Source organism: Stegostoma tigrinum, chromosome 6 (genome assembly GCF_030684315.1).
Source record: "Stegostoma tigrinum isolate sSteTig4 chromosome 6, sSteTig4.hap1, whole genome shotgun sequence".
NCBI classification, from domain to species: Eukaryota; Metazoa; Chordata; class Chondrichthyes; order Orectolobiformes; family Stegostomatidae; genus Stegostoma; species Stegostoma tigrinum.
Genome location: NC_081359.1, coordinates 81,306,546 through 81,319,010, shown reverse-complemented (window position 1 = coordinate 81,319,010; position 12,465 = coordinate 81,306,546). Strand labels below are relative to the sequence as shown.

At 38.0% G+C, this 12,465-nt stretch overlaps 1 protein-coding gene across 1 annotated transcript in view; it reads right to left on the bottom strand.

Annotated features, from left to right (window-relative positions):
• Positions 1-12,465, bottom strand: part of LOC125453048 (relaxin receptor 2-like) — a 124,613-nt gene that overhangs the window by 38,355 nt on the left and 73,793 nt on the right. Inside the window, exons 8-11 of the mRNA XM_048532098.1 lie at positions 12,073-12,144; positions 10,418-10,492; positions 10,209-10,280; positions 8,686-8,757 (exon numbers count right to left, since the gene is read on the bottom strand). Of these exons, the coding sequence (XP_048388055.1) occupies positions 8,686-8,757; positions 10,209-10,280; positions 10,418-10,492; positions 12,073-12,144 (291 nt within the window). The remainder of the gene's footprint in view (positions 1-8,685; positions 8,758-10,208; positions 10,281-10,417; positions 10,493-12,072; positions 12,145-12,465) is intronic.

The following is a 12,465-nucleotide window of genomic DNA, read 5'->3' as shown; positions in this document are numbered from 1 at the left end:
TTTTCCATCCACAATATTCATGAAAACAAACATTTTGCCTCATATGTCTTATCTTGTCCATCCCATTTGTTAATGAATGTGTGTTTGCTTAGATTTAAATGAAGTCTGGTAATTAATAATCTATTTTTGTGATATGTTAAAGAATAATTTTGTTATAATAAATGAGTGTTTGATTTCTTATTCATTGATGAAACCTGGTTTGAGTTTCTTTTATCTTACATTGTGGTCACAATCAAGGCATTACTTATCCTTGTGATTAAATTAGTCATATTTCACATTTGTGACAACTTGTGGAATAGTGAGGCTTGAATTCCAATGCACTCTTCCGTCAGAGTCATGAAAATATTTTACGGGCTGCTTTGGAATCTTTGAACGCAGACAGTGTGAGATTGAACATGGAATAAGAGTAATTGGCAAGGATTAACTGGACAGTTACCAGCTTTGTCAATCTGTAAAACAAGTTGGCATTGGAAGCAGCTAAAATATCCTGCAGACAAAGGCATAACTTTAACCGATTTACAAGAATTACCAAAGGCAATGGCCAAAGAATTGACAAAGGAGGCAAGGTGAAATATCCTGCAGAAGCTACAGTAGCAGAATTAAGTAAACGTATTAACACCGCGTTTAGGATTAGTGAAATTCAAGAGACACCAGAGTCTGAATCTTGCTTCTTTGGATAAGTCTGAGTTGTGTCAAATTTTCTGGAGGATTTCTTGCCACGACGCCTAGCAAGCTTTCTCCTTCATCTCACCAAACTTGCCTCATTGATCATCTACCATATCGCTATGACATCTCTCAAGTCCGGTTCCTGCCCAGTTTAGCACGTGTCCTCTCAGAACAATTCACTACTCAGCAGTTATTCAGCAAAAGACCAGCATCCCTTGTGCCTGCGCCATCTTTATAAGGCCACTGCTCTAGGCCAGATCTAAGCCCTCTTGAAATATATTGACAAGATAGTCTGGACCCTGACTTTTTCTTACTTTAAAGGTAAATATAAGGCATTGTGTTCTGGGTGCAATTTGATTGGTCTAACTACCAGGCTTGAAACAAAAAATTCTTTATACATATGCTATAATTAAAATTCAGACAAAATAAAAATAGAAGAAAAGAATTGGTTTAACTTTAACTCTATCAAAATACTTAACAAAATTATATAAAATATTACTAATTAACTCTTCCAATATAACTCTTCCAACATCCTATAAACACACCCTTGGCAAATGTGAATTCGGTAGAATAGATTATGCCACATGCAATTCTAGCAGCAGGAAGTGAACTTTAGCTTTTAGCTGTAACAGAGAGAAAATAAGAGCTTCCACATCCAGCTTCAAAATCCCAGCAACTGCTACTGAAGGCTTAAAACTAAAAAAAAACTGATTCTGTGGGAGCTTGACACCACCCATTCAGGCTGCTTTTATTGTTCCAACTTTAATAAAAATACACAAGGCCTCACAAGTTGTCTACTTTATTGTTTTTGGAGTAGACTGTTTATCGCCTTTGTCTCAACCTTTCTTCATAATGAAAAACAGGACAAACTGTTATTCTTAAAGCCATAATATCATCACAGCCATGGAGGACAGGGATTAGCACTGGCATCCGAAGCTGTCCTATTTATTGTTGGCCAGAACCTGAACATGTTGGAGAAGGGGAAGATGGCACAACTTTTCTTCGACAGGGACCTGAAGGTCCTGATAGAGAGGGTGATACAACAAAGAGGTTTCCTCTTCCCAGAGGACCACCCGAGCAGGTCTTATCACCAGACATTGTCAGCTTGATCTGATTCACCACCCAGGTCAGTTCCATCTCTGGGAACAGCTGGTAATGCTGAAAGGAAGTGTCACAATCTACCAATGTTACTGCACATACCATCCATAACCCACCAAGGCTCATGCCCCACTACTCTCACTATTGCCTAGAACACCTTCTCCCACCCATTTTTCCCCTCAGCCTCGCACACTACTAACCCTGCATGCCCTCCAGGCTGCCTCCTCAGTCCATTGGAACACCTCACCACTTTCCCTCTACATATGAAACTAATAGCCGTGTCACCTACTGTCACTTCCTTCATTCCTGCCTTTTTGCAGTACAGGATAAGACAGCTCATCACAGGGCAGAGAGCGCTTATGCTGCTGAGGGATGCCCAACATCCGTGTACTCACCTGCTAAAAGGAGCAAATCCTGCCCCCCACCCCACAGTAAAAGACTGGGACCGTTCTTGCAGGGGTGCTAAAACATGAAGTTCCTGTGGTGGGACATATAGGGGAATAAGAAGACCTCATCACACAATCAGACTGATATCTTTTTAATACCTATTCCAGTTTTTGAAGAACCAATAACCAGAGTGTTCTTAAGTTATCTAGGTTCATTTGTGAACACGAAAATAAGACACCTGTATATCCATAAAGTTAAGAATGTGACCACCCAATCTTCAGAAGATATTTCTTTGAGGATAATAACAGCAAAAGTAGTGGTCAAAAACTTAACTCAGTTTTTTTTAAACTCATTATCCACTATCAATAGATGTGCAGTTAGCCTTCTAAGTTCTAACTCTGTCTAACGTTTTTCAGAACATAAATGTTGTGTAAAAAACAGTGAAAGTCCACTGTGTGTCATTCATTAGCACGGGCAGTTTGAATAGATACTCTCAAGACAATGATTAAAGCGTAGTAGCCAGAAGACCATGTAAATGGAAACTTAGGCTAATGTTGAAACATAGGACATGGGACAGATGATGAAATTTGAATCCAATATAAAAATATGGATTTTAGAAAATTAGCCTCAAGGTGACAACATTACTACTGCCAATCATTGTCAAGAAAAAAAAGACCCAAGCAGTTTACTAATGTCCTTTAGGGAAGGAAATCTGCCATCCTTATCTGATCCGGCTACTTAGCAACTCCAGGCCCACAGTGATATGGTTGGGTCTTATTTGCCCTTCAGATATTAGGGATAAGTCATTAAAGCTCGCCCAAGGCAGTGATTCCCACATCCACAAGTGACTTTAACCAAATTGTCATGAATACCCGCATGATTGGATAAAAATTAGTTTTTTTTGTTATTTTCCACCAGAGCCTGCTTGAAGGAATCTATTGGGCTTAGTCCATTCAAATTGATCTATGATCATGAGACAAGAGGTTCATTGAAATTGACTAAGGAAAGCTTTTTAAGATCAAAAGACGAATCCTCAACATTGGATTACATTTCCACATTTCAAGGGAGACTCACAGGAGCATACAATGTAACATATTATCATTTGAAAACTTCACAGGAAAAGTTTAAAGATTGGGCAGACAAACATGCTACAACTAAAATATTTCAAAACAGGCGAGAAAGCATAAACATTATTATCTTTACGAGGTGAACCTCTGAAAGCAAGATTCAGTAATCCTTACAAGGTTATTTAAAGTGACTTAACTACTAGACTCACCAGAAAAGGAATAGATTTTGCTGAATAAATATAAAAGCCAGAAGTACAAAAGCAAGATCGTTGTATAGGGGAAAATAAGAAGGAACAAGTATGTCAGATGGCTAATAAGAATGGATTAGAAGGAGTAGATAATTAACAAAGCAAATCTTCTATGATCTGATAGCCAAAGCTGATATACTAGGACAGTGAGACACTGTATTCTTATGCTTAGACAAAGGATTACAGGAAGGTCTTAAAAAGGATATATTGGAAATTTGAGAAACCTTTTTTATTCATTCATGGATGTGGATATTGCTGTCTGAGCCAACATTTATCGCCCAGAGGGCAGTTAAGAGTAAGAGTCAACCACATTGTTGTGGTTCTGGAGTCACATGTAGGACAGAGAGGTAAGTTGGCACCTATCTTCCCTGAAGGTCATTAATGAACCAGATGGAATTTTCCTGACAATTGAAAGTGGCTTCTTGGTCATCATTAGATTTTTAATTCCAGAGTTTAATTTCAATTCTACCATCTGTCATTGGCAGGATTCAAACTTGGGTCCCTAGAATGTTACCTTGTTCACAGGATTAATAGTATTATGATAATACCACTAGGCCATCATCTTCCCTTTATCTGTACCAATACAAATAGATGCATATTGTTAGCTAGGCATGATGTGTTTGCAGGGGAATCAGTATTGATAAAATAACATCTTAAATGATGAAACCCGGGAAAAGGTGGAAGTGCAGGTTGAATACATGCTGGGAAAATCATCATATTGAACCCAGCCAAAGCAGCGCGAGTTCACCAGTCATTTTAGTTTCTCAACTAGATTAATTGACTATATTCTGCATAAACTATGAAAAGTAAATGCAGTAATGCAAATAGATTTGTGCCCAACTCCCCAACTAGAAGATCATGTTGATAGAGTTGGCACTACCTCATTGCTTTCTAAAACAGATTTATTGAAGGGGTATGCAAGTACCATTAATGTTAAGAACTAAAGATATATCAGTTTTTGTTGCACTTAGTGACTTTTGATCAGTTGAATCATATAATTTGGGTTTCATCCCATAGACTACTAAATCATGTTATAACTAGTGTGCCTAATTTTGCAGTTTATTTAAGCAATGTCTTGATATATATAACAGCCCCGGGAAGAACATGCAAAGCAATTAGAAAGCTTAAGGAATTAGTTTGTTGACTTAGTAATAAATCTTGCCAGGAATGCCTTTGTGAAAGTGAGTGTAATTTAGCTATGAAACATTATAGGGCAACAGGAAGTAAGAACAATAAAGGCTCTGAGAGAATTCTCCTTTCATAAAATTGAATGGAAAAATCATACAATTTGGGTTGTGTGTGTGTGTTTTAGTCAGACTTTTCTGTCTAACTTCAGCACTGCAGTTACATAGTTAACATATTTATTAATATAACAGGCAAAGGTATATATGGTAAAGAGTGTCAAACAGCCTTTGAGAAGCTGAAGGTAATTTAAATGAAAGGATCTGTCTTGGCTGCCCCTGACTTTATTAAACCTTCAATAGTGGCAATTGGTGATAGTGTATTGGAGGTGGGTGCAGTTTTATTCAAGTTGACGAATTGGGAATAGAGAACCCAGAGGGTTCCTTTTCTAAGAAAATGCAACAGTACTAGAAGAAGCACTTTTGGAAAAGTTGATTCTGGGGTTTTAAATGTCTCTTAAACATTTTGAAGTTTATGTCTGCCATGACCACAACAAAACACAAATATTTCAGACTGTAATCCCTTGACTTCAGTAGAAAAATTTAAATCTTGAAAAGCAAGAATATTTTGATGGAGCATATCAATTCAACCTTATATATTCAAGAGACATAGATAAGCTGCAGAGCTGGGCTGAGAGGTGGCAAATGGAGTTTAATGCAGACAAGTGTGAGGTGATGCACTTTGGTAGGAGTAACCAGAAGGCAAAGTACTGGGCTAATGGTAAGATTCTTAGTAGTGTAGATGAGCAGAGAGATCTCGGTGTCCATGTACACAGATCCTTGAAAGTTGCCACCCAGGTTGACAGGGCTATTAAGAAGGCATACAGTGTTTTAGCTTTTATTAATAGAGGGATCAAGTTCTGGAACCAAGAGGTTATGGTGAAGCTGTACAAAACTCTGGTTTGGCTGCACTTGGAGTATTGTGTACAGTTCTGGTCACCGCATTATAAGAAGGATGAGGAAGCTTTGGAAAGGGTGCAAAGGAGATTTACTAGGATGTTGCCTGGTATGGAGGGAAGGTCTTACGAGGAAAGGCTGAGGGACTTGAGGCTGTTTTCGTTAGAGAGAAGAAGGTTGAGAGGTGGTTTAATTGAAACATATAAGATAATCAGAGGGTTAGATAGAGTGGATAGGGAGAGCCTTTTCCTAGGATGGTGACAGCGAGCACGAGGGGGCATAGCTTTAAACTGAGGGGTGAAAGATATAGGACAGATGTCAGAGGTAGTTTTTTTACTTAGAGAGTAGTAAGTGAATGGAACGCTTTGTCTGCAACGGTAGTAGATTCGCCAACTTTAGGTACATTTAAGTCGTCATTGGATAAGCATATGGACGTACATGGAATAGTGTAGGTTAGATGGGCTTCAGGTCGGTATGACAGGTCGGCACAGCATCGAGAGCTGAAGGGCCTGTACTGTGCTGTAATGTTCTATGTTCTATGCTCTTATAATATAGAAATTGTTCACATTACTGGAGAGGATAACATAACCATAGATGTTTATCAAGAAACTGGAGCAGGTTGATCATTTGAGAAGAAAAGATGATAAGAAATAATATAAGCTCTGAACAAAGAAAAAGTGATGGTGAATGATTTTTTTCTTGTGTGTTTCATTAAGTCTGGAAAAGCAATCTGGAAAGAGGGAGAGAGAGAGGGAGAGAGAGAGAGACTTAGAGAAAGAGAGAGAGGTTGTCCTTTCCAGTTAAATCTGCAAATCAGAATATCAACTGAGAAAATCCCATAGGTCCTGTATTGGCAGCTTATTCAGATGTCTGTGATGGTACATTCCTACTTAATCATGGAATCCCTCAGATACCCTTTTGTGTGTCCCTCAGCAGCTTTATACTGCAACAAGTACTGTAGCACTTCCCGACCTAGTGAAAGAGAAACTCCTGTTCCAGAAATAATGGGGGAGTCCTCAACTCCTTGCCTCCAGCACAATCTTCTGGATGCCCTTCGTACCTCTTCTCATCTATTACATTCATCCCTAGATCAGAGGCTCTGTTGAAAAGGACAGTGCAAATTTCACTTCCTCATTCTCTTTTTCAAAAGACTGGTCAATGCAAGTCCTGGGCCCTTCTTCTTAAACCAGTTTTTGGTATGTTTTACCTTTGTTGCTGCTCCATTTAAAGCACAACTTTGAAGGTTTAGTGACAGGAGAAATGAATGCAGTCCTGGTCACCTCTTTGAGCTGATGTTGGAATTATTTTGTTAGAGGGTGTGATCTTCATGTGGTCTTATGTTTTCAAAAACCATTAAACAATTTGAGGAGTGATAATGGGAACTGCAGATGCCGGAGAATCCAAGATAATAAAGTGTGAAGCTGGATGAACACAGCAGGCCAAGCAGCATCTCAGGAGCACATGGGGGTCTAGGCCCGAAACGTCAGCTTTTGAGCTCCTGAGATGCTGCTTGGCCTGCTGTGTTCATCCAGCTTCACACATTATTAAACAATTTGAGGAAGAAGGTCTAGGCCTGAAATGTCAGCCTTCCTGCTCCTCTGATGCTGCTTGGCCTGCTGTATTCATCCAACTGTACACCTTGGTATATCAGATTCTCCAGCTTCTGCAGTTCCTACTATCTCTGAAACAACTTGCAAAGTATTTTTCTGAGGAAGTTCCTGGATTTTTGTTGTTTTTGGTTTGTCTACTTTAGAAGACGTCCCTGAGCCTTATTTAAACAATAACTAATGTATTACATGTAAAAGCAGTATATCCAGTTTTATAAAGTATGCTGGACTCTGTTTAATACATGTTGGTTGTTCTCACAAGTTGCTCTGTTCTGTGACCTCTTTCACTATTATATGTGAGATGCTATTCACACTGTCCTCGGCATTTACTGCTTCAAAGCCTTGCACTGAAAATCAGAATCCCATAGATGCTAACTTTGCATCATTAGCCTCTCAGCAAAGCACGTACACAAAATATCTTGGTTCTTTGTACAATATATGTTGGCTCTACGTACTGAGCAGGATTACTATTGCAATCACAATTAAAACAAATTACAAGTCTGAGACAAGGATTATTCTGAACTTCTGAAAAGAAAGGCAGATTTGTGAGCACCAGGTGAACCAAGCAATATGGGGATAGCAAGGAAATGTGTAGTTGATTAGATGTTCAGTTATGATTTCATAGAATGATGATGCAGATCCAAGGGTCAGATGTCCTAATTCTGCACCCACTTATCTCCTCATACTTGTGATTTGTGTTTATATACATGCATATGACACACTTATAGGTTCAGAGTTTGGAAATGCTAGGAATTTTGAAATGTGATCCAAGTTAAGCATGGAAAACAAAATGAAATTAAATACTTTATATTTCACAATTATACTGCATTTTTTATATGCGTGATATTATATCCACAAAATGCTGCTAACTTACAAAAGGAGCAATATCTTGCAAGTATTCAAAATAAGTTAGATTGCACTTCAAAACTGATCAAAATCTGATATTTTAAGGTAAACATTTTGACTTGAAATGGTGTACTTTGTAGCAATAGTGGTAATTGCACTAACTGCATCTTGGCCTATTTTGTCCTGTTTCTGCTAAACTCACCTATTTACAAACCATAAATCAAGTGACACTTAGGTCAGGGATGTAACCGACAGAAAATAAAATTTTCCAGGCAATATATGTAGCATTGCCTTATAATTGGCAACTCAACTATTCCTGATTATTCTGTTCTACCTTCATCTTATTATAGGGCTTCCCAAAGTGGGAATCTGGACACCACCGTGTTGCAAACTTTGAGGTGGAAATGGCTAAATCCCTTTCCCATTCTCTTATGTGGTCTTCTCCTCCTCCCCTCACCACCCCACCAGTGCTCACTGACTGGTCAGCGTGTGAATAGGCTTGGGCAGTACCGCCTTATTACCTCGGTAAATTGCTTTACTGTTAAGAAAAAGTATTTTTATACCTTCAGTAAGACACATTCTGGCATTATCACTAAATGTAAAGGCTAGGTAAGTCTAATATCAAATATTTAGGAACTGTTCAAGAAGCAAAACTGCATTGGTGATGTTAGGAAACATGCAAACTTACAGTTCTATCAAGTTATGTAATGGAGCAAATGTCTTTTCTGAAATTGTAGTAATTTCATTCTGCTGAATGTACCTGTCAATGAAAAAAAGTCACAACTATATTTCTACTCGTTGACATTGATATGTTTATCTTTAAACTTAATTGTTATCTTCAGTTCTGAGCCATAAAGAAAGACTGGGTCACTACTGAAGTTCAAATTCTCCTGCTTAGAGAGTGCAGTCAGCAATTAGTGTGCTTTCAAATTCAAGTGGCAACTTTCAGGCTTCAGACACTGCATGGGTAGTACGGCGTGCCTGGCAAAATATTTCCTCTGACAGGTGAACAGTCTCTATTATGCCATGCAGCTTATGCTTGTAGATTAATCCTGTCTTCATAATGCATTGCTGGGTTTGTCTGTCTTTTACCAGAACATGATCTGGGTTTGCATCATGATCACCTACCTCATGCCAGGACTCTCCCCCGACAGCTGTAGTGGCTGTCACAAGGGAGCTAATGCTCAGGAGTCCAGAGGAATTTACCAGTATGCTCTTAGGTGGCTACGGTAGAGAGGGCTCAGGTTGCAGGATGAGCAGACTCAGGCTAGATATCAGAGGGGCATGAAGTATGACTCCGCTGAAACTTGCCTGGCAGGAGTTGACTTGCAATAAAGAGATAAGGCCTGGAAAAACACTGCAGAAGAGGCAGTATCTGTGGAGAAAGAATCATGGTTCACAGAGCACTGGAGTAGAAGAGTCATACTGAACTGGAAATATTAACCCTGCTTCACTCTCCATGCATGCTGCCAGATCTGCAAAGTTTCTTCAGCACTTTCTATTTTTATTTCAAAGTTCCAACATCTACAGTATTTTGTTTTTATTGAGGTGTTAGGTTAAATCCAATGTGTAATCATGCAGAGGCTTAAACAGCATTGCCTGAAACTGAGGGCTTTCCTGGTGTCAAGGGCATGCAATGGACTCCCATTTGAGCTGACCCCTGTTCAGATGGAATTTCACATGGGGCCTAGGACCAAAAATCTCCCTTCAGAAGTCATGACCCAGAATTTGAGCTATCTTGAGAAATTCTTGCTGTGTCCTTCAGATTCCTGCTGAAGAGTTTCTGCATGAGCTGCTGCTGCACAATGTGTGTAAAGTTCAATGGATTATATTCAAAGGCATTGATTTGAAGTTTTGAAACAATAATGGAATACAATCCTCATAACAGCAGATAGTTTTCCATCAAATCAATAGTCTTATGTAGTAAAGGTAGAATGTAAGTTATTTAGTCAGAGTAAAACTGAATTATGAATGGACAGAACTGCAAAACACAATGCCGGAAGCACTGGTTAAAAATCCCAACAATTACTCATGTAGTAAAGATAATTTGTTTGTTCAGTCATTATAAAATCAAAAGCTATGATTTTGTCCTTTCAAACATTTGCATTTGCCTGTCAAAGCAGCAACAATGTGGATGAGTGGACCTAATATTTGTGGATTTTTCCCACTGTTTTTGTCTTACAATAGATTTATCTACATAAATATACTTACAATACAATCAGTTTATCGCATCGCAGGAAAGTTGAGTAATTTAAGGACTTGATACGATTACTGTCAAAGTCTCTAAAAAAAGTTGCAAACAAAACAAAGCTGAGCATAGATATGTTTGGATCAATTGGATTGCATTAAATAATAATGCTAACATCTGAAAGATCTGAAAACACAAGAAAAATACTAAAGTAGAAATTGTATTCACTCACAGCCAGTACACGTTTGGGATTTCAGCACATATTGTTCTCTTTGGCAGTTTTTCCAGTAAATTGTTAACCATGGATCTAAAACAAAACAGATTTATTACGGCTAGAAAACTAAATGCTCTCTCACTTGCAGAACTGTGTTGTAGCACAAGATCACAATTACAAATAAAGAAGGTCATTGTTTATTGAAATGATCAATATTGATATTATTAGTTGTTAATATTAGTTCTGTGACCTTCAATTTGCTACCTCCATATGCAAAGGGTCTTCCTTGTTTTCAGTAACTTCTAATAATACTTGAAAAATGGCCTAACACGATATTAGATCAGATGTCTCCCAAGCTTCCTTCAGCTAAGGAATATTTGTTCCTGAAATTGGCTCAAATTACATCTATTTTCTAATAATAAATGGGACATACCATGCCATAATTTCTGCACCAAACCTGTTCCAGTGACTGAGGAGTTGACACAAGGATCATAGATACATGATTAAATATAAACAATTTAGAAAAGCTTTATCACATATCTATCAACTATATGTCAAGGATTGGCAAAATAATAACATTGGTTCTTTGTTTGAAGATAAGATTATGTTTGGGAAGCTCTGTAGATATATCTGATCTGTAGCAGTGCTGCTCTGTATTGTCTATAGAGTTATGTGAATATAATTTGCATCCTGTCTTGTGGTTGATAGCAGTTTTAGGACTTCCATCTTTAAAGGTACAAGCACATCACAACAGTTCAGAGACTGGAGAACTGATATTCACAAATGAAGCAAAGGCCATGATTACTTTAAAATCAGTTTAATTGATGGCTAAAGGACAAAAGGATAAAGGGATGAAAGAACAATACAACTATTTGGAATTAAAGCTGCAGCTCACATGGAGGATAAATACTACGTTAGACTGTTTGGGTGGAACAGTCCATTTTCAAGTTGTATTTCTAAGTAATTTTATGCAGTTATGTTGTGCTTTCTTCCAATAAAGTGAAGGACTTATATCAGGGCAGTTGTTGAAGTGTAAATTTTCCACTGCCAGTTTTTTCTAGTTTTGAAGTGTGATACATGAGGACTACAACTGCAGGCCATTTTTGGTGTTTTTAAAATCCTTTGAGCATTTTGATCATTGTAACACAGACCAAACAAGTTAGATGTTGAATGCACAAATTTCAAATTTATGACTGCAGGCCTCAAATGTGGATTTCTAAGATAAGTTTGATTGGAGAATGATGATACTGTTGAATTTCAGATCATACTATGTTTCCTGCTCTTGAGTTGCCAAGGTAAGTAGAAGAGAGAAAATGGATCAACTGTTTGACAGTGTGTTTGAATATTTATTTGGTAGGTACAGTGCTATGTAGGTTATTTCATTCAATGTAAAATATTGCAAAAGAATAAGCAAGTTGACTCATTAGTAGAATTGAGCTCAATGAATTTCTTTCGTGAGAGCAATGCATTTTCTATAAAGCATTCTGCATCATACCCTATATGCATCACAGAAATATGATAAGCCTCATCTATAACAATGGTATCAGTAAATTAGTTGCAACCATTTCAATACCTTTAACACCACTAAAATGCAATCTGCAACAAACTGACATTATCATAAAAAGAGCCCTCCGAATATTTACAAAATTGCAAGTGAAAACAAATGAACTTACAAAATCAACAAAGACTTTAGTCCAATAAATAATGGTGGTGATATTTTTGATATAAAGTTGTCATCAAGAAATCTGAAAAAACAATTACAATATTTCCAGTAAAACATACAAAATATCCAAGATTTAGGCTGAAAGAGTTTGCTTTTGAGACTATGATTGCAAGTTTCCCCTCTCTGAAGGTGATGAGCAGGGGAGGGGAATAATGAGATGAGTTGGCCCTCAGTGAAACTCACTCCCTTCTCATCAATTTAGTGCTGGATAAGCCGGTCCATTGGGACTCTCTTTATTCACAAGTCATTAAATTCCTGTTCTGAGGAAGGGTCACCGGACCTGAAACGTTAACTCTGTTTTCTCCTCCACAGATGCTGCCAGACCGGCTGAGCTTTTCCAGCA